Source organism: Phascolarctos cinereus, unplaced genomic scaffold (genome assembly GCF_003287225.1).
Source record: "Phascolarctos cinereus isolate Bilbo 61053 unplaced genomic scaffold, phaCin_HiC Scaffold_3;HRSCAF=262, whole genome shotgun sequence".
Classification (NCBI taxonomy): domain Eukaryota; kingdom Metazoa; phylum Chordata; class Mammalia; order Diprotodontia; family Phascolarctidae; genus Phascolarctos; species Phascolarctos cinereus.
In genome coordinates, this window is record NW_027555736.1 from 131,890,326 (window position 1) to 131,913,807 (window position 23,482).

Below are 23,482 nucleotides of genomic sequence, written 5' to 3' on the forward strand. Positions count from 1 at the left end.
GTGCCAGGTACTGTGCTAAATACTGGGGACAGTCCCTGCCCTCAAGGAATTTATGATCTAACAGAGGAGACAAGGAAATAGATATGAATAAGTGAGCTACATATAAGATAGATAGGAAATAATTAATAGAAGCAAGGCACTAAAATTGAGAGGTTGGAAAAGGCTTCCTATGGAAAATAGGATTTTAGTTGGGAATTAAAGGAAGCCAGGGAAAGAAGTAGGCGAATGAGGGAGAACATTCCAGGCACTTGGGACAGCCAGAGAAAATGCCTAGAGTGAAGAGACAAGAGGGTCTTGTACATGGAACAACAAGAAGGTCGATGTCATTGGATCAAAGAATACGTGGTGGGCAGTTAGATGTGAGAAGACTGGAAAGACAGGAGGGGACTAGGTTCGGAAGGGCTATGAACTCCAAACAGAGGATTTTGAATTTTAGCTTGGAGATGACAGGGAACCACTGGAATTTGCTGAGTTGGGGGGGGGGATGATATGGTCTTACCTGTGCTTTAGGAAAATCACTTTGGTGGTTGAATTGAAAATAGATTAGAGTGAAAGAGAGACTTGAGGCAGGCAGACCCAACAGGAGACTATTATGATAGTTCAGGCCTGCATCAGAGTGGTATCAGTGTCAAAGGAGAGAAGGGGGCATTTTTGAGAGTGATGTTTCAAAGGTGAAAACAACAGGTTTTGGCAACAGATTGGATCTGGGGGGCGAGAGGTTATAAGGAGTCTAAGTTGTAAGCTTTAGGAAATGGGAGGATGATATTGACCTCAACAGTAATACAGGAGTTTGAAAGGGGGAGATTTGGAGGGAAAGATGATGAGTTCCATTTTGGACATGCTGAGTTTGAGATGACTACTAGACACACAGTTCATGATGTCTGAAAGGCAACTGGAGATGTGAGGGTGGTGGTTTGCAGAAAGAATGATTGACTTGATAACCATCAGCATAGAGATGGTAATTAAATCTATGGAAACTGATGAGATCACCAACTGAAATAATACCCAGGGAGAACAGCTCTGACGCTTCCTAGTTGTGTGACTGGGGACAAGTCGTTTACCTTCCCTAAAACTTAGGTTCCTCATTTGTAACATGGGAACAATAATCCTTCCAGTACCTATTTTACATGTTTGTTGTGAGGAAAATATTTTGAAAACCTTAAAGAATTACATAAATGTGAGTTGTTATTATTTAAAGAAGTTGTTTAATATGATGTTACAAATTGGATTTTATCTCTGTTTCCCTTGCTTTTGGCTCTAACATTACAGCCCCCCAGGCCAAAGCATGGGAAATAAAGATATTAACGTAGTACAGTGAACAGAGTATTGAACCTGGAGTCAAGAAGGTCTGAGTTTGAATCATGCCTTAAATACTTACTATCTCTGTTATTCTGGGCTAATTACTTAACCTTTCAGTCTAATTTTCCTCATCTGTAAAATGAGGAAGGGCAGCAGCTAGGTGGGGCACTGAATAGATTACCAGCCCTGGAGTCAGGATGACTCATCTTCCCAAGTTCAAATCTGGCCTCAGACACTTACTAGCTCTATGACCCTGTTTGCCTCAGTTTCCTCATCTGTAAAATGAGCTAGAGAAGGAAATGACAAACTAATCCAGTATCTTTGCCAAGAAAACCCCAAACAGGGTCACAAAAAGAAACGACTGAAAAAACAACTAAACAACAACAAAATGAGGATAAATAATGACATCTAAATCACATGGTTGTTGCGACGATCAAATGAAACAACACATGTAAAATTCACTGGAAATCTTAAAGCACTATAGAAATCTCTGATATTATTATGATTTTTAGTTATTCCAATGTGTTCAAATTGGTACAATGCTGAGTCACTTTGCTGAAAGAAGATACAGGCAATACCAGCTGTGAAGAGGTGCCTGAAGCAAATTTGTAGCTTTGGAGTCACAATTTAAGGGTGATTAGACTTTGTTTCACTGCAATGAAGAATGAAAAGGAAAATATGTTAAGCACACCCAAAGATACTCAAATGAACTGTAGCTAATCAATGATCTTGATCACAGAGGGGGGATGGAGAGGAAGAAGGGGTAGAATTGATGGTTAATCCCAGAAAGAGCAACCCAGATCATTTACTGCTACCATTTTTGTAGCAGAGTGTAAAAATTTGATTGGTCTTTTAATGAAATAGACCAAAGATGAATAGACTCCAGTATAAAACATAGTGTCTGAATTCTTCCCATACTATCTGGCACTATAATAATCTCCCTTCTAAAACTCTCCCCCTTCACAGTTTATGACATCTGTTTATATGATACACTGGTGAAAATGGAATTTGTTTATATAAGTTCTTCTACCAGGAAAAAAAATTAAGGTTTAAAATTCTCATGAACTTTAAAATAGTCATTTTCAACAGCAGGTATTACAGGTGGTCATAAAGAATCAGAAACTTAGCTGTAATAATTTCCCAATTAAATGGAGTAAATTCTTCTGCTTCATTTCTCCTAGTCTACTATTTTCTAGTCTCAAAAATTTCCACTCAGAACCTGAAGGAAATCTTCTCAAACACTAGTCTTTCAAAGCAAAAGTGCTTACTGATAGATACATGGGATTCCAGAAGTACAGTTACTACTTGCAAAGAAAACTGACCTTCATGTTATTTTTAAAAGACCCTAATCGGTGAATTTCCAGCTTGCCACATCCCAAGTCAGCTGATGCAGCCTGGTGCTACGCAAAGTGACAACCTTCTTGGATTTGCAATTAGAAACAAGTTTTTCCAAAGAATCAATGTTCCCAGTTAAGAAGACAGTGTGCTTTTCAAAAAGAGAATGTAGAACTGCCCTCTAACTTCAGCTATGTCAGATGGTGGAATTTTAAGAATTTAAAACTGACCAAGGATTAGCCTGAGAAAAAAAAAAGGGAGGTTGTGAAGAAACCCTGATGCTGTAACTTTATCCAGTTGGGGCAGTTAAAACAGTGAGAAACAACCTTTCCCATGACCTTCCCACCTCTTTTTCTTAAATTATTTTCCCAAATTCTCATTAAAAAGAATTCTCTCATTACTGGATAAGTCTCCTTTTCTTTTAAAGCGTTAACTCTGGCAAGGGCTTTATTTAAAAGGAGGAATGCTGATGCACGTACAACAAATCCTTATTCCTGAAAAGCAATATTGTATCTAATAAAGCAAAAGCCAGACTCCAGTTTACAAACTATTTTATGCAAGACATTATGCAATGCAACTATCCAAAAAAGCAATATTCTAGCAATACAACAAATTCTTTATACTCATCAACAGTTATATTCAGTGAATTCGGATTTCTTTCCAACAGCATGAAATGAATGATCCATACAAACTACAGATTCTTGTTCTTTTTTTTTTTAAAGACAGCAAGATTTAACTATAATTGAAAAAAAAAAATCCTGGAGAGCACAAGGGCAATGGAAAGGATGATTTCTGTTGAATGTTTCTTTTACTCAACTACTGATCAATTAAACTCTTCGCAGAAGGCTCTCTTACCAATTTCACCTCAGATTGTTAATTTGCTGATCTCTGATAGAGGTAAAATGACAAGTTAAGGAAAATCCAGAGATTATTGTTTAGGAGGTTATGGTCTAAATATATAAAGTTAAAGAGAAAATGTTCATTTCTCAGAAAGAGTAGAAACCAGTTATCAGGTTAGAACATCAGGTACATGTAAATTGGTCACTGTGGAATATTATCAAATGTGTGTTAGGGGTCCGACATTGTCATAAAATGGTTTCAGTGCCTTTTCCTCTCAAAAGGCAAACAAAAAATAAAAGGTGCCCTGCAACATATAAGGCTTAATATCAAAACAAGTTTATCAAAATATAAAAAAAAATGCAGAAAAAGTATTTTAGTCAAAACAGCAACTCAAGAAATTTAGCCCACTTACCCTTCTAGCTGTTCTTCTCCTAAAATATTTCGCAGGTTTTTCAAGAAAGACAGAGACACCAAGGCATGTGAATGGCGAATCTTCACATATCCTGTTACAGTCTCAATAAGGCCCATGAAGTTTTCCAGCTCAGAAGCTATGTTATCTACATTGGGAGAGGAAGATAGTCTTCTCATTTACCAAGTCACTTAGTAGAAAGGCCGATAGACTTTCCACTTAAAAAAAAAATACAAAGAGTGACACAGAAGTGGTCTTAGGGAGGGGTACGATGTGTGCTGCTTTGAGGAACAACTTTTTTGCTGATATGTTTCTATTTGCACTGCTGCTCTCTGGACAGAGCCTAACAGTGACAAGATGTGTGGCTGGATTGACAGGCATATGACTCCCCTGTTCTGAGTGAGGTGAAGTTCTAAGTTTGATAATACTGAAATCAACAACATTATGTACTAATCAGTTACTTAAAACCACAAACCCGGCAAATGGATTTCAACCTGCTATGATAAAAATAACACAGCACTGTCTCCCCCACCCCCAAGTCACAAGGTCAATATATAAGATAACCCAACAACACAGAGGAATCTGGATTCTTTTCCTGGGCCCTAAGAATAGGAGTCAACCAGTGAATATCTGATTTTATTTGCAAATGCTAAAAATAAAAAGGTAGTACTCATTTCCAAGAGTTATGATGGCTCAGACTTTAATTTATACAAAATTTGATAGTTTTTGGTGGCTATCCAGGGGTTGCCTGGCAGAAAAACCATGCGGGTTATGAAGTCAGGTTTTACCTGCCACTGTGCTAATAACCAAGACTGAATTTTAAGCATGAGATAACTCACAACCACCAATTTCAACAGAGTCAGCAAGTGTCTGGGAAACTCCTTTTTGGGAAATTTTCACACCCTCTTAAAATGATCTAATTAATTTCTTATATCTTATATTTGGCTCATCACCAGAAGGATGAATGCTTTTAGCCACAGCCCCTCATGAATACCGTCTACTGAGGTGCAGAGGAGTTGTGAACTGCTTTGTGGAAGGAGTACCCACAGCAGTGAAATCATGGATGTTTTGAACAATTATATATCTTCTATTCAAACTAACAGGCAGTGAAGAATGAGTCCTGTCTCCATTCCAGGAAGATGTGAAATCAGGCCCTATTTCTGGTGTGTTGGCTGTATGACCGTGGGTAAGTCCTTTACCCTCTTGGAGCTCCCAGACTGCTCTCTAAGACTACAAATTGGAAAGCAGGCACATATCTTCACTGGCAGAGGGAGTTTCCTCATTATCCTAATGAACTCACAGTTCTGATCAAAGCGTTGCTCAAATGTGGTTCAAATACACAGTGCTAGTGCTATGAGGATGTTGAAGAATGTTTAAGAGTGTGCTATAACAATGTTTAGGAGACAAGCAAAAAAAATCACAGGATCAGAGACTAAAGCAAATCCTCTGGAAAGAAGGAAATGAAGATCATACTGAGGAAAGAAGCAAGGACAGTCTTAGTCTTTTCCCCTCTATCCATGGGGGGAAAGGCAGTGAATACCAAGAAATTTATAAAAATTCCCCAATCATCCATGAACACCAAATGTATACCTTTAAAAAATATTCAAAAGGAAAAGACAATTGCACAGAAAAGATATGTTAGGAAGTGATTTTTATTCAACAAAAAGGTTCTCTGTCCTACAAAAGGATTCACCGGAGAATTTCTCTGGACAACAAGCTCAGTGTGTTTGTCTTTATTTTTGGAATATCAATTATCTGACCATGTGTCTTAGGGACAAAGAAGTTAAATCTAATGTGCTTGGATCTCCTGTCAGACACCATCAAAAATGAAAGTAAAATACCTCTGAATTACAAAAGTCAATGAGAAAATGATCTGATTTGCCAAAAAATTCAACTTGCATGAAATGTTCAGTGATTTCTCTCTTAAATGAACTGTAGTATCCTTGTACAGAGAAAATGAGGGGTTTAGCCTAGATAATTTCGAATGTTTCTTTCCAGCTCTAAAATTTTTAGGTTCCTAAAAAAACATCTCTTTAAAATGTAAAGGGACTTCTAGCTATTTTCTGGTTCTCAAAGATAGTTTGTGATCTTCAACCCTCTCTCCCACCCTTCTAGATAACTAGGCATTAAACAAAAAAATCCTTTGCACTTAAAACAAAACAAAGGTTTTGGAGTTTAGTATTGGCTGGAATTTTCCCATCTGATGAGTCACACTTCTGACACATCCCATTTAGGTTTTATTTTGTGTGTTAGGACATGCACTCGCTGCACAGGACGTGACTCTCATGTTAATGATGAGCACTGTGAGATTTTCAGAGCTCCCTTGCAGGAAGAAAAACTATGGCAGAGGCTAAATACCTGATCTACTTACGTACTTGAGAATACCTCAATTAAGGGGATTGTGAAGTTTTGCCAAATCTCTCAACACTCAGGAGAGAGAAAAGCAAAGGAGAGAGGTTTAATTGACAACGATTCTTTACTATGTTTGGTTTTTCCAGGGCTATATTTTCACAGAAATGTATGGAAAAGATGACAAAAACAAAACCAAATAAAACAACCAGTTCATCCAAAGAAATTTTTTTTAGGAAAAATGCATTACTTACTGCCCCTCGCCGGATATTAATAAGCAAATTGCCTTTGAAGACAGTGCATCCCTGCAGCATTTGTGCTGAAGTTACAGAATCAATTGTCTTCGTCTTCTTCTCTCCCTCACAGACTTTAGGGCAAGGACCTTCACAGGGGCTGCAGTACATACTGTTACAAGGAAAGAATCAACCAAAACATGAAAAAATTCTGTAATTCTGTAAAATTTTGTAAAAAGTTAAGTAAATATGCTGTTTTTATTCACATTTGACAAAAAACAAATATAGCAATACTAGTGAATCTTAGTTCTAGGCTTGTGCTGGATAAACTATTCAAATTTTAAAAAGGAAGGTTAAGTAAATTAGCAAAGGAGGTTACTAGAATCCAGTCAAACAAAGTGATGCGTCCTGGTGGCTCATGTCATAGGATAGTAACTATGGACACTGACTGGTCCCACCCAAAAGAAATGGCTTCATAAGAAGGAAAAACATCTGTGCTGAGAAGAGAACCTGTTTTCTGAATAATGGTGCTATCCTGTTTGTGTATCTATGAAAGCTTGGCAAATAAGCAATGGTGATGATGGAAGAATGAACCCAGTTACTGTGATGTTATTAATAAAATATATGCTTCTACAATTAGTGTCCTAGTAAAACTAAGTAAAGGATTCCTAAGAGGCACTGTTTTTGTTTTATGTTTTGGGGTGATAAAGATGGCAGACTGGCCTATACAGGCCTATTGCTTACTTGCTAAAACACAACTAAACTGTATTTTGTATCTTGAAGAGTTTGCAGAAACTTATGAACTGATATGACAGTTATCTTTGTTTATAATAAAAGAAAGGTGTTTTCATTACTCAGTAGTGGGCTCCCATTTCCAATGCTGCAGAATAACAGACTGAAAATCACCAAGGAATTTAGGACCACAGGAGATGTATTCAAAGTAAGTGAAGACAGACAACATCGCTTGCTTCCGCGACACTCCACTTGTGGATTTCCTCCTGTTTCTCTGACAATTCCTTTTCTGTTTGTTGTTGTTGCTGTTTCTGCTATTGTTGACCATTCATTGGCTTTCTACCTCTTAAACAACGGTACCGATCAAGGTTCTGTCCTCTGCCTCTTTCCCTGTTTCTCTCATACTTTGTCATATCATTCATGATATGGATCCAATTACCACCTCTACAGAGATAATTAAACACACTGATATTCTTAAACTGAGAGGTATCAGATATATACATATCTGGGTACACAGATGCAAGTGTATGTGGGGGGGTGTAGGGAGAAAGAGAAGGGGGGGAGGGAGTGATGAAGGCAGGGAGAGAGAGGGAAAGAAAGGGGAAGGGAGAGGGAAAGGGAGAGAGAGGTAAAGAGAGATGAAGGGAAGGAGGGAGAGAAGAGGGGGGGGGAGAAAATCTATTTTTTCCCAGAGTTCTAGGTTTCTATTTCCACCAATATGTCTTATTAGCACTGCAAATTAAACATATTCAAAACTGAATGTGTCCCCATCCCCTTTAAACTCATTAGGTGGACTCCCTCACTTTTATTTCTGTTTATGATACCTTCATCCTTTAAGACACCCACTTTTGTCAAGTCAGTATCATCTTTGGCATTTCTGTCCCCTATTACCTCCAGAACGGAATTTTCTATCATGTCCTAAATTGCTTTCCTGTCTCCATTCTAGAGACAGCTAAATGGTACATTGCATAGAGTACCAGGTCCAGAGTCAGGAAGATCTGAGTTCAAGTGTGACCTCAGACACTTAATAATACCCACCCCCCAGGGCTGTTGTGAGGATCAAATGAGATAATTGTAAAATGCTTAGCAAATACCTGATATGTAGTAATCATTATATAAATATCAGCTATTATTATTGTTATTGCTGCTGTTGTTCTATTCTCTCTCCTTTCAATCTATTCTTCATACCCCACTGCCCAAGTAATTTTCTAACTACTTCCTCCCAAGCACTTCTCTACTTGATTATTCCTATACTAAAAACTTTCAGTGATTCTCCACTGCTTACTGAATAAATTATAAACTCCTGATCTTGGGTTTCAAGGTCCTCCATAATCTAACCTCAACTTTTCTAGAAAGGGCTCCGAACTTGGGAGTCCAGTCCTTTAATCTTAGCTCTGCCGTTTTACTAATTGCATCACGATGCACAAGTGACAATATCTCTGAATATCTAAGACTGGTCAAGTGAGCAACATTAAAACCATGAAGTGCCATGTAGATTTGGGCTGCTGTTATCATTAGTGCTACCACCTTCTTTTGTGTATAACAGATTTCAGCAAACAAGGATTGCGCTCAGTACAATTTTACTGCTAACCTTCTATTCCATTCCTTTGTTCACACTGTCTCCCATACCTAAGGTAGGCTGTCTCCTAATTCCTGGTACTGAAGGATCTTTTTTCCCTCAGGCCTACCTGGAGTTCCGTTGCCTCCATGAAGCCTCTCAATTTTTCTCTTTATCAGCAGAAACTGATTTCTCCCTCCTCGAGTTTCTCAGCACATGTTTTTGGACTTTGTCATTTTCTCCAAACTCACTTATTTGTATATATGTTGTTTTCTCCCACTATAAACTCATAATATCCAAGTCATTGCTATGTGAAATAATTACTGTCATACTCACATTTATTTCTTGTATTCCCGGCATTTGGACAATGGGCTTGTAAACAGAAAGCACTAAAATGCTGAACTGACTAGGAAAATTACTTCTACAAAATAAGGGGGCAAAATTAGTTAGACTCATGTAGACCCAGCTAAGACCTTTGACTTCCCATAGTTGATACTGAGATATAAAAGAACAGTGCCTATTTCCAGATAAAATAAATAAAATAAAATAAAACAAAAATATGCTTTAAGGCACATGTATATTACAGAATGACAAATAGGAGAGTCTTTTATATTAATGCTTTTAAATTTTTCCAAACTAACAATTAAATGATATAGGTAAGCAAAATTACAAATTAAAACTATTTTCAATAACTAAATTTTTCCTAGAGCTTTATTACATAATGCGCAATTAGCTGGCACTATGGATAGAATGCTGAATTTGGAGTCAGGAAGATCTGAGTTCTAATCCTGGCTTACATACCTTCTAACTGTGTGTTCTGATTAAGTCGCTTAAGCACATTATGCCTCAGTTTCCCCATGAGAAAAACTGGGTATAATAACAGCACCTACCTCCCAGGGGTTTTCTGAGTTTCAAATATGTTAACATATGTAAAGTGCTTTACAGATCTTAAAAGGATATATAAATGTTAATTACTATCATCATCACTATTATTATTGGCTATAATAGTTAAAGTGAAAGCACAGGTATGGATTATAAATAGCACATCCATTTAATAATGTTTTCATAATTCAACATTTTTCTTTAATTTTTCCATTAACTTACACATACAATTCTTTGTGTGTTGCCTTCCCCATTAGAATGTGTACTTCATGAGGTCAGGGACGTGTTTTGGCCTTTTTTGTGTCCCTAGTGACCAACACACAGTTAAGAAATGCAGGATGGCAAACTAGATGAGCGAGGGTGATGCAGGACTGGGATATCCAGGTAGCAATGAAAATGTAGGGCTTCTGTGCTAGTAAGCGATCACAAATATTCTTGCCAAATGGTTAATAAAAAGTGTAAAACTACAAGGAGACACCAGGGAAAGAGAAAATGAGGTTCTTCCTGTAAGTACATTCTTCCTCCTTCCTTTTTGTCAATCAATTAATCAATCAATCAACAAGTATAAGTATCTCTTACAATACAGGCACTGTATTAGACGTTGGGAATATAAAGACAAAAGTAAAAGTTGGAGAAAATACACACACACACACACACCCCCGATAAGAAAAGATGCAAGATAAATAGTAGGGTAGGAAATGAGCCTTGAAGGAAAACAAGGATTCTGAGAGTCACAGGTGAAGAGACAGTTTATTTCAGGTAGAGGGGACATCCAGTATAGTCTTTCAATAAATCACCAAATATTTATGAAGTCCTTCCTGTATGTAGGCTCTGGAGACACAGACAGCAAAGCAAAAACAGTCCCTACCCTCAAGAAGTTTACACTCGAATGGGGAAGATAGCATGCATATATGTAGGTCACTCAAGATATATAAAAAGTAGGTATATGGTATCCTTGGAGGCAAAGACATAACAACCAAGAGGCCCAGGAAAGGCTTTTCTACAGAGAATGGTACTTGAGCTGAAGTTTAAAAAAAGCCAGAGATTTTAAGAGGCAGAGGTAAGACAGGAAAGTATTCCATGTATAAGGGTAGACAAGTGAGGTGAGAAGGTAGAGAGCCAGTGCAAAGATACAGAGAAGGAGATAGAGCACGCTATGTCCAAAACAGTACATAGGCTACAATGGTTGACCTGCAGTGTCAATGAAGGGGAGTGATATGTAAGAAAGCAGGACATGTAGGATGAGCCCAGGTTGTAAAAGGCTTTAAACGCCAAACAGAATTTTGATCTAAGAAGAGTCACTGGAGCTTTCTGAATAAGGGAGTGACATGGTCAGACCTGGACTTTAGGAAAATCACTATGGCAGCTGTGTGGACAGAATGGAAGGGGGAGAAAAATCAAATCTGAGGCAGGGAAACCTGCCTTCAACATACCCAACAAGAGGTGAGAAGGACTGGAACTAGGATCTGAATTAAGAGAAAAGTACAGATCCAAGACACGTGATAGGTGTAGAAAGGACAACATTTGCAAGTAATCTTGAGTGAAAGAAATTGAGGCTGACAATAAGGGTGTGTGTGTGGGGGGGTGAAGACAGACAAAGCACTATGCTTTGGACATAATGAATTTGAGATGGCTACAGGACATTCAATCTGAAATGTCCAATAGGCACTGGCAACGTGGACTTATAGTTGTGGATAAGAGCTGGATATACAGATCTGACAGTAATCTGCATAGAGCTAATTAACACCCTTCCCCACCTCCTCACCCCCAGAGCTAATGGAATCAGTGAGTATGTAGAGAGAGAAAAGAGTGCCCAAGACACAGCCTTGCCATATACCTACAATTAAGTTATGATATAAAAGATGATCCAGCAAAGCAGACTGAAATGGAGCAGTCAGACAGGTAAGTGAGGAAAAAAAAAGAGAGCAGTGTCACAAAATCCCAAAGAGGAAGAAAATAATCCTTTAAGTTTCCTACATAATTATTATATACTATGAATTTATGTTCATTTCATCACATATGAAACAAATTTTTGTTTCTTTATAATCGTAACTTAATATTTGTCATGTCTTTGGTTTTCACTAATTTATAGCTGCTGTGCCTTTGTTTTCTAAGAAATATTGTCGGATGTATCTCTGATTTATTTGATGGCATGTCCCTAGTTAAGAACATAATTCTCAATCAACACATTTCTACAGAAAATATGATCTGCTTTACAATGATCCATTTTATGGTGTAGTTTTCAGGAAACCACTGTTCCTGGAAAACAGTGAAATGTCTTTATTTAATTATATTAAAAATAAGCCTAAAAATCCTCTATTGGCATTATTTTACATTCTATTATTCCAATGAACACAGCGGCTTACCTGGATCATAATGCTAAAGGAATCATTCTTCCACAACTAATTATAAAATTGAATGGAACTATTCTGGCTAGTTTAACAAAACAGTCATTTGCTTAAGACAACATACTGCTCAGAACACAGAAACACACTGAAAACATGAGAAAAAAGTCCAAATCACAGAAACTGGAAATTTTTATGTTACAACATTTTTATGTTAAAAGTGATCCAGCTAAACATTACTGCAGCTATTCTGGTCTTTATATGCAAATCTATGAGAATGGTGGTGACAGGGAAGCCCTGTTTGTAAGCAATGGGAAATTGAACAAGCAAGGTCCCCCTGGTACATAACAGGTGCTTAATAAATTCTTTTCATGGCTCCAATTCCAACTTTCAGAACTTTAACACCATGCCTCAGCTCCTGTCTCACCCTAAGCATGTGGGGCCTCCTCATTCTATAGCAACCATCCTCCACTGTAGCCTTTTCACTCTGGAACATCCCTCCATTCTGCTGGCCACCTTCTCCCAATGGTGAATTCCTCCCATTTTAGGGAAGGATTCAGGCCAATCAACCTTCATCTCTCCTTCCTCATCATCCTACTCTTTTCAGCTCTCTTGAGTGTTTTGTCTTCCTCAATAGAATGTAAGCCCCTTGAGGGCAGCGACTGACTGTCTCTGTCTGTCTCTCTTTCTTTCCTTCCTTCCCTATAGTTGTATCCCTAGTGCTTATCATAGTGCCTTGTATGTAGTAAGTGCCTAATAAATGCTTGTGGACTTGACTTGAAGAACTTTTCCCGCCCTTTCTCCCAAGGAAATATTATAGAAATAAAGACAGGATGGGAAAAGTCTTTGGCCCAACAGCTGTAAGCATAAGGGCTTCTGACTGCCAGCCGGCACACCTTGTTTTTAATAGGCTATGACTTACCTTTGGCTCCCATTCCGTATGAACCCAGAGGGACACTCTTGCATGCACTCATCATTGTGGATCACAAACTTTTCATATTCGTTGGCTTCGGCACTGTGGACGCTGGCACAAAAATCTCTGTCAACGCAACGCCAACCCTCAAACTTGTAAGTGTTAGGAGGACAGGTAGGCACACAAGTGCCCCCATAGTAATAATGGCGGCAAGCCACACAGGCTGTGTCATTGTCTGGTGCACTACAGCTTCCTAAGCACTCTGGGTGGCAACATTGATTCTGGTCTGTGCAGGCCCGCTTTCCACATGAGCTAGGACACACTGAAAAGAGAAGAAGAGAATAGTTAAGAGCCTTTGAAATTTTTTTTAATAGTATGCAGAAGAACATATAAAGACTGATAACTCCAAGGGATCTGTAAGGTGAGGCAGCAAGAGTTTTGGACAAGAAGTCTGCCGTCAGGGTGAGTGGATTACAGGGCTGTCCTTTCCCCTAAATTTCAGGGTAATATTAAATATGGTAACTTCCCTTCAAAATAAGAAATAAATGGAAAGAAACAAAGACTCATTCCCTAAAAAAAAAACAAAACCAAAACCCCACAAACAAGAACAAGGTAAAATATCCTATCAACACATTATATGTTACATTTAGATGTGCTGAAATGAAAAGTTTTTCTTCCCAAATAGTAAGATTTTACTGATCTATTATGTCAATGAAATCTCTTGAATCAACTTTTTTAGAAGCCTAGTAATTTTCATACAGTGATGTTGTGCATCAAAAAGTTTTACCCTCAATGAGAAACAGGCAATTCCTATGTCCTATCAGTTACTATATATTTACCTAATCACTGAGGATTTACTTAGTCATTCTGTTAGAGATGAGAAAGGTGGGTCTTTTGTGTGCATGTTAAATGAAAATAAAACTTTTATTAAAGAAAAATTCACAAACAATCTCCCATAAAACATGATTTGGTGTTTAGTTAAAAAGCAATGAGATATATATGCATATATACATATACATGTATGCATATACACACATACATACATGTATGTGTATGTACACATATACATGTGTATGGCTTTATAGCTGTTTGCCTGCTAGCAGGATGCAAATAGCTACAAAGTTAGACAGATATACAATCTGGCTTTCCTTATACATTTCCTGAATCTTATCTAAGCTAGAGAGATAGCGAGCAGCTGGGCGGGCCAGTGGATAGAGTGCCGCGCCCAGAGTCAGGAAAACTCATCTTTCTGAGTTCAAATGTGTCCTCAGATATTTACTAGCTGTGTGACCCTGGGCAAGTCACTTAACCCTGTTTGCCTCAGTTTTCCTCATCTATAAAATGAGCTGGAAAAAGCAATGGCAAACCATGCCAGTTATCTAGGCCAAGAAAAATCCAAATGGAGTCACAAAGAGTCAGACACAACTGAAAAAATGACTAAACAATAACAATAGAAAGATAGTCCAAAACTATCTCAATGCAAAAAACTCACAGAGATACTCATTATGTCCCACAACGTCTTGGTGCAGTTTTAAGCTTTAAGAGGCTACAATTATTAAGCCTTATTCCTTAAAACTGCACCAAGACTTCTGGGACCTCCTGGCTATATTTATTCTTTACCTGAGCTCTACTTGTAAAGTAATGTGAGATTTTATTAACTTGCTTATTATTTACAAAAAGATAGCATGGTGTAGTGGATAAAGAATCAGCATAATGGCTAGAGACAGCCTTGGAGTCAGGAAGACCAGGATTCAATTCCAGCTTCTGCCGTGATCCTAGGTAAGTCCCTTAATTTCTCTGTGTCCAAAGCAACTATTAAACTATACACTGAAGAACAGGTGCAAAGTGTTCTGAAGTATCCAAAGTTTACTTACTGAGAGTTCCTTATATCAAATGAAATTATAGGTCTGGCAGAAAAACAAAAACTTACTTACAAACATGCCAGGCTGACACATTAGCTAAACGAAAATTTTTCCCTCCAAAGTAGTCACCTTTTGGAGACCAGACATATACAGCAAAGATGCTGTCGTTGTTCAAATCTTTTATAGAACTCCTTCCAAAGCTTCCTTTTAAATAGAATCTCTAGCTGCAAACTGTGGCCTTTTGAGGATGTATTTCCCCCCAAATCCTCAGAACAAAGTCCACTGAAAAAGTGGGGATCAAGTCGCATGATTCTCTTTAAGGTCAAAACCAGGATGTGACTATAAATGAGCAAAGCTATAGTTCTCAAGGGTTGGGCCTGTTAGTTTTTTCATCCAACCCTTACTCTCACTATCTAAAGGGGAGGTTACAATGCATATGACACAATGAAAAATGTGAAAATGGAAAAGGAGACATTCAGAATGTTCAGATAAAGTGCAAGAACCTAAGAAGGAAAACAAAATCACTTTTGGAGAATGAGGGAGGGAAGGGAAAGAGGTCAAGGACTGGAAAAAATGACAACTAACCAAGTTAGGTCCTGTGAAGCAAGAAAATATTTTCAAAAGGCAGAGACAGGAGAGGAGTTTGTTCCAAGCATGGAGGATGGGTTACATAAATGCGGAGGTAGGGGAGAGCAGGCTGAAATCGGGGACCATCTAGTAGTACAGTATGGCTGGAATATGAATGGCACAATGGGTGAAATAGGGCTGGAAAGTTGGAAGGCCTTGAATATCCAGAACTAAAGATGACTCAAGAGTCAAAGATGAGTTTATAAACTTTAGTGATTAGGAAGATGGTGGTGTCAACAAGAAGAAATTGGAAGTTGACAGAGGAGCAGATACTGTAGGGAAAAAAAAGATGGGTTTATTTGTGCTTAACAGGTTTCTGGTATATTCAGGTAGAGCCGCCCAGCAGGCAGTTGGAAATTAAGTATAGGCACATTAATGTTCAATAAAATAATGTGTCTTATGTGATTCAAGGTAAATAAAATTTTGGACTCCTGCATCTGCTTTACTATTCAAGTTTTGTTCAAATGTAGAAGATCCATAAGATCTGTGAGAGAAAAAAAAAATCCACGTGTCCATTGTGTGTTCTTTGCCTCAGAAACTATTTTGAAGAGTAGTTTTACAGCCCAGAAAAAAAGGTGCATATAATGGAACCACTGACAGATCCTAGACCAAAGCAGCCATAGTGAGTGCAGTTCAGCTGCAGCTTCAAGTCCTAAATCTAGTCATTAAGGAGCATGGGGCTTGTTAGAGATAGGCAAAATGGTTTCATCTTTAGATAAAATAATTCTTCTGAAAAAAGGCCTCAGGATGAGGAGACATGAAACTAGATGATCTGATCTGTATGTAGTGGACTATTAAAAAGGACTAGAGGTGGGAATTGAAGGGGAGAAAGTGATCTTTATTAGGAGGCAAAATTACTAAACAATAGGCTGCTGCAGAAGTAGGAAGTGATCATTATTTCTTTCTAAAGCTATTGTTTGAAAAAGAATCCAAAAGGGGAGCATCGGGGAATCCAGGACGACGCAAAATCCTGGGGATAACCCCAACAGACAAGGGTAAACCACGTGCCTCAGCTTAACGTATAAAGTGTTATTAGTGCTCAGCATCTATTAAGAGATTTTTTTGGGGGTGGGGGGAACCTAAGGTCAACATGACTCACCAACAATTGCCCCTTTTTAGGAATATCAAAATTTAAAATTTAATAAATACATTTCCAGTTCTAGCATTCTATGAAGGGGAAAAAAAGGAAGGGAGCACTCATTTCTTTTCCTTCTGAAATAAGGAGTGTGTGTACAACAAGTATGCTTGTGGGGAAGAAGAAGGGAAGAACCTAGGAGAAAAAAGAACTAGATTTGCTATAAGAATCTATAACTTTTAAGTATAACAATATGGAAATATAACACCTAGAGGAAATAGAAGTTGATTTGCAATTCCATAGCATTCAATGTAACCAAAAACCAAATCACAACAATGTAAATGTAAAGAACAGTAACCATTTTTTAAAAATGCCTTAAAACGAATACTATGCAATAAGAACAACCAAGCTTAACCCCAAAGAAGAGATCTGAAGAAGTATCTACCCATTCTTCTTTGCAAAGGTGGGGAAATACACGAATGGAACATTACATATGTCAGACTTTTCAAAATCTGTTGGTTAGTTCTGCTGAATTGTTTTTTTCTTTTTTAATTCTTTGCTATAAAAAATAGTTATCTCAAAGAAGAGGGAGAGATATATTAGGAAATGTGGCTGAAGTAAAAACAAAGTACAATAATACACATTTTTTAAAATCACAAAGTTTTGTCTTATACCTATAATTTGACAGAGAAGATAAAAGATGGGAGAGTGGCTACAAGAAGTTAGGCCCATTAATACAATGTTGGTCAATCTGTGAAGTGATACAACCATTCTGAAACATACATTCTTCTTTGACCCAGAGATCTCAGTATTAGGTATGTACCTCAAGGAGGTAAAAAATAGACAAAGGGGTCCTATTTACACCAAAATATTCACAGCAAGTCTTTTTGTGATAGGAAAGAACTGGAAAAAAGTAGCTGCAGAACAGTAACTACAAAGAACTCAGAGAAACATGGGGAGGCTTGTTATGAACAGAAAACAGACAGTCCTTTAAGCAGCACCAGGAAAACTATATACATAATGATGAATCTGGCCTCACATGCTTACTAGCTGTGTAATCTTGGGCAAGTCATTTAATCTATGCTTCAGTTCCCTCATCTGTAAAATGGGGATAATAATAGCACCTACTTTGCAGTGCTGCTGTGAGATTCAAATTAAATTATTAGTTTTTATTATATAAATGGAAAGCATGATAAAATTAAACTATAATTAAAATGAATAATCTTAGCCCTAAAAATAATTTAGAAATGTCACATTGTAGAGATGGAGAACTATGAGTATAGAATATTTCACATACAATCAGACGGCTGATTTTATTAAATTGATTTTTTTTATCATTATCTGTTAAAAGCAAAGGCTCACTGATAGAGGAAAGGATACATTCAGACATAAATACGGCATAAAAACAAAAGCCACCTATAAAATATAAACAAAAACAATGCAGCAAAATGTTAATATACAAACTATATAAGTTGGTATATGTGAAACACTGATTTTACCTATAAGACCATTACTGAGGCAACAAAATGCAGTTTGTTTTTCTCAGTCCTGATCCTCCTTGACCTTTCTATGGCATTGGAAACTGTTGATTACTTCTTATTCTTGAGAGTTCCTCCTTCCCTGTCTTCTAGGACAAAATTCCCTTGTGGTTTTCCTTCTACCTGTCTGACAATTCCTTCTCAGCCTACTTTAATGGTTCACTGTCCTCCTGCCTCTGAAAATGTGGTTATCCCCAAAGGCTCTTTCCTTGGTCCTCTTCCTTCTATACTCTCTCCTTTGTTTACCTAATCTACAACCATTAACTCTATTACATGCTACCAAATTTATATACTTAATCCTTTCTCTAAGCTCCAATCTTTTACATGCAACTGTATGCCAATAATCTAGTCCTAAGAGATGTACCAAGGAACTTCAAGCTCCACAAATCTGAAACAGAAATTCTCATCTTCCTCTTCTCCCCACCATCCAAACCTCTCCCTCCTCCAGCCTTTCCTATTTCTTCAGAGGGTACTACCATCTTCCCAGTCACCTAGACTTGAAATCTTAGAACTGAACTTCCCTTTCACCTCATCTCCCACCATCAGCCTCCAAGTTCTGTCAGTTCTGTCGCTGTAATCATTCTCTTTTGCCTCCCCTTCACTACTCAGAGCAATATCAGCCTAATTCAGGTCCACATGATTTGATCCTAACAGATCTTCCTACTTAACAATTTTTCTCCTCTGTCATCCATTGTCTACACAGATGCCAAAACAATCTTCCAAATGTACAAGTCTGACCATGTCACTCTCCTAGTCCATTTTTATGAAGGGTGGAGCCCAGGCTTTGAGGGGTTAAATGACACCCATAGTCACGGAGTGATGTGTCAGACCTGGAAATAAATCCAAATGTCTCCTGATTGTACTCCCAGATCTCTTTCAATTATACCTCACAGTTTGTTTGCAGCATTCATTCTGGGGTAGGTTTTTTTGTAGCATGTTTTCTAAACCCATATTCATAACCTTTTTAATTTTGAAAAACAACTTTATATAACATGCTACAAATGCTACACTTGGAGGAGGGGAGAGAAGATTATAGAAACTTTCACAAGAGTGGGAAAAAAGGCAAGAGAATATTCAATTATAAAAATACTGATCACGCATCATTTATGCCACACTACTTTATTTCCGTTTCAATTATTTAAATAAATTACAAAAAAAAATATGTAATTTTAGGCTAAGTGGGGATGTTTTCATCCCCAAATAAAATGTTATTCTATGTAAGAGGTCATTCTTCTCTGGCATCACACATTGTCTAATTCACTTGGGTATTTGTATACAGTTCTACCTCCGCTATCTGCATCGTAGAATCAGAATATGCAACACTCTAGACTATATTCCAAGACTCCTGCTCTACAGGTGAAAAGACCTGGGGACATGAAATAACATCTAATTTATTGACAAACTGGAACTTCTCCAGTTTTAGGGTGAAAAGTATTGACCTTGAAGGAGTGCTTGGCCTGGCTAGAAAGGGTAGAGAGAGTTTCTGTAGAACACTAAAGAATATATGCTATATGTTTTTAAAGGTAATAACTGTGGAGAGCATTCTTTCACACACTATAGCAAGAACAATATTAAAGCACTTCCTAATGCCACATTCAACAAATCTTGTTACAACTTTAAAATCAAAAGTCAAGTGTTTGAGTATGTTCCCGCTTGGAATCTATATACTGTGCAATTATTTAAGATACTCAAATGGATCTGTGATTTCATTGACATGGATATTCCCTCCAACAATGTAGATCATAACCCGTCCCAAGCCTGCTCATCCTGTGCAACTTCATTCCTCTTCAGGCTCTACTCCTGACTCTGGACTTTCTCTACCTCTATCTCTACCAGGTCCTCTACCTGGCTACTTTCTCCCCCACTGCAGCTATAAGTCTTCTTCCATGAGTATGTAAACTCCTTGAGGGCAGGAGCTACCTTTTCTTTAGCTGGTATTTGTATTCCCAGAGTTTAACTGCAGAGCTTAGAAGCACTTAATAGATATTTACTGCTCTGACTTACTGATTTACAACTCTTGATCACAGTTCTCCTGGAAGTTTGCCTCAGGATATGAATCCAAGAGTCTAGTGACTTTTCTCACTTTCCCTGATATCAATTAATCCTCAATCAATGTACTGTGCTAAAACCTAGGGATCCAAAAAGAGGCAAAAGATAGTCCCTGCCCTCAGGGAGCTTACAATTCGAAGGCCGACATAACATGTAAATAAATATATCTAAAACAAGCTACACATAGGATGAAAAGGAAATAATTAACAGAGGGAAGGCACTTGAATTAAGAGGAATTAGGGAAGGCTTCCAGTAGAAAATGAGATTTTAGTTGAGATTTAAAAGAAGCCAAGGGAGGTCAATAGTAAGAGGGAAGGAGAGAGAGTGTTCCAGGCATGGTGGACAGCCAGAGAGAATTCCCAGAGCCAAGAGATGGAATGTCGTTCCTGGGAACAGCCAGGAGGAAGGATCAAAGAGTACGTTTCTGGGAATAAGGTGAAAGAAGATTGAAAAATAGGAAGGGCCTCTGCTGTGGAGGCTTTGATAAGAGCAAAGCATACAAGTTATCTAGGAGGTATCTATCCTTTGCTCTTCACGCGACTAGCCCATCTTTTTCTGTCATGCATTTCCTTGATTGTATCACTTATGCTAATTCTTTTTCATAGGCCCTTTATGCTAGTTATTAACAGGCCCTCATTTGTTATGTGTCAAAGATTGCTTATATCTTCCATGAACCTCCTCATTGCCATCCGAGTTAATATACAATTTTAATTTTATGACAACCATGGTGTTTCAAGCTTGGTCAAGAAAACAAGTCTCCTGCTCCTTAAGAAAGGTCAGGGTCCACAGGTGTGGAGCACTACATATAATATTAGATTTTTTTTTTTGGATGGGTTGATTGGTTTTGCTGATTCTCTCATTCATTGTCTGTCTGTCTGTCTGTCTGTCTGTCTCTCTCTCTCTCTCTCAAAATTATTTCTTATAAGAGATGATTTTCTGGGATGGGAGAGGGAGAAATCTAGGTGACATAAAAACAAGATATCAATAAAACCCTGTTTAAAAAACGGCTATAGTGTTTCCTGTGTTGCAATCATACAGCACTGATAAATTACTGGTATTACAAATAGGGGCCTTTGCTTCTCTGAAAAATTTGGGGTCATTAAAAAAGCCTTTGAACTTCCTGAAAGGAATCCAACCCAGTCATTGTCTCCTGTTTAAGCCTGGGTCCAACTTATCTATGTCTATACTATGTCCAAAATACGAATCCTTACAGGAGGACAATGTGTAGAACTCATCCTACTGCATGTCATGATTTAAACAAGTCATTCTTTTTTTAAAAATCTATTTGGTTTTCCCTCTGTGGATGGTAGACTAAACTCTTTTGAGTTCCTATGGATCTTTTCCAAGAGAATCTGGAATATTTCAGGTTTGATTTAACCAGCAAGATGTCTTGTTATAGCAAAAAATCTTAATTACTATAAAGCTAAAACCAAGAATAAAAATGAGATGATGCCATGTGCAAATAAGACTATTTCATCTTGATCTAAACAAGCTATTTATTGATGACTTATTTAAAAAATGGAACATAATGGAAGAAAGGACATAGACTATAAGAGTTTTTCATATAAAAGTTTGACCAAGGGAAATCAAATTGTTACAATAAAGAGATTAATAGAGCCTAAAAAGTTCCTTAGTCAGCAAATATCTAACTTATTTGCCAAGTAGAAATATATGGCAGCCAAGGAAAATGATTGTTTAAAATACAAACTTATTTGTAAAATTTTGTGGAAGGTCTTGCTTCCTCTCTTTATAGTGTCACTTGGCAGTCTTTCCTCTTTAAGTGATGATTGCCTGCCCACGGTAGTGTGAATATATAAGCTGGTTTAAGTGAAACTGAGACTGCATCAATTCCTTAATTACTTCATCTGCTTTCTTTTCAGCAAAGTTTACCAAACAGTGATCCTGGGTAGGATGTCCCTAACTTTAGTGGCTATCCTGTGAGCTCAGAGTTATCGAATGATGAAATAACTTTTTTTTAAAAAATAGGGTTTTATTGACACCTTGTTTTTACATAGCCTAGATTTCCCCTTCTACCTGTCCTCCTCTCCCATTCCAGAAAACCATCCCTTATAATACAATTCCACTTGTTTCCCAGTGGAAGGTGCTTCTTATAGCTACAGGGGAAGATGCTGACTTCAGGAAGATGAGTCACGGATGCTGTTTGGTCAGAAAATGTGAACTTTGATTTCTTCAGTGAAGAAATGCCTGCTCAGCAGCCCCATAGAGTATTTCAGCTTTTAAGTATCAGCTTCTAAGGACAATATATGATCTGGTTCACATTTAAATACTTGTGAACACATGCTTATGAGTGTTTTTTTAAAGTTTTAAACATGTCTTTTGTAGTGGAAGAAATAAACAGCCATCTTATTGAGAAGGACAATGGAAGATGAGGATGATCGTGGAGTGGAGGTTAACATCAGTCTAAAGCAAACTTGGTGAAAGACTCAACAAAGCTAAGACACTTAAGGATGAAAATGGAAAGGGTGATAACAAACAGAAGAAAAATGGAAAAAATCTGCAGAGTTTTATAGCTGACCTTCCAAAATGAACATATTTTGTAAATTATGTTTTTTTAAAAAATCTTTTTTTGAAGTCTCATAAATATAAATGGCATCAAATAGCTAAAAATATTGAAATCATTATAACAGCTCCCTTCTCAATGATCTCAAACTGATTAGAGAGAAAAAAAAAGTAAGGGGACCACTCTCAGTCCTGGAAATTTACTCACAGTAATTCCTGGCAATTTTCCTCAAGACATGGCCATTCAGGAGTAGAGAGGCTGTTTTATATACATACATACATACATACATACATACATACATACATACATACATATACATACACACATATATGTATATATATACATGCGTGTGTGTGTATACACATTACCATCACTTGTCTATACAGCTACAATTTTAAAAGTATACACCTTTATCTTCAGGACATCATGACTTCAGAGAGCTCTAGAGCTGTAACAATCAGGTGAATAAACATCTAGCCACATGGAGCAAAAACACCGCCAGTAGAAGAGGAACATTTCTGGCAAACCTGTGAGTCAACCGCTGCCAGCAATGGCACGGTGCCAGTCAAACTTGGGCAAGTTAGAGGTTACAAAGCGTGGGATAACTATTTTTTAAGGATGTTCTCCTCCTTGTAAAATGTTATTTAATCCTTTCTTTCTTTCCTTTCTCATACACACTTTTACCACTACCACCCTGAATCCCTTTTTTAAAGTCCATCCATCAAGTGAATGAGAGAAGTGAAGGAAAAAAACTGCTACACTCATAGAGAGAGAAAGTATTTCAATCTATCCAAGTACTGTGGCATTGTCTAAATAAATCAGTGAAAAAGGAAAAGCAGGCTGATCTGGCTAACTCACTATACATTATACAAATAAAATAAAACTGCTAAAATTACTTGAAAAAAATTTTAACTG

The 23,482-nt window shown here is 37.5% G+C and overlaps 1 protein-coding gene across 1 annotated transcript in view; it reads right to left on the reverse strand.

Annotated features, from left to right (window-relative positions):
- Window positions 1-23,482, reverse strand: part of IGF1R (insulin like growth factor 1 receptor) — a 385,064-nt gene that overhangs the window by 70,202 nt on the left and 291,380 nt on the right. The window contains exons 3-5 of the mRNA XM_020964050.2: window positions 12,905-13,217; window positions 6,483-6,637; window positions 3,887-4,031 (exon numbers count right to left, since the gene is read on the reverse strand). Coding sequence (XP_020819709.1) covers window positions 3,887-4,031; window positions 6,483-6,637; window positions 12,905-13,217 — 613 coding nt within the window. The remainder of the gene's footprint in view (window positions 1-3,886; window positions 4,032-6,482; window positions 6,638-12,904; window positions 13,218-23,482) is intronic.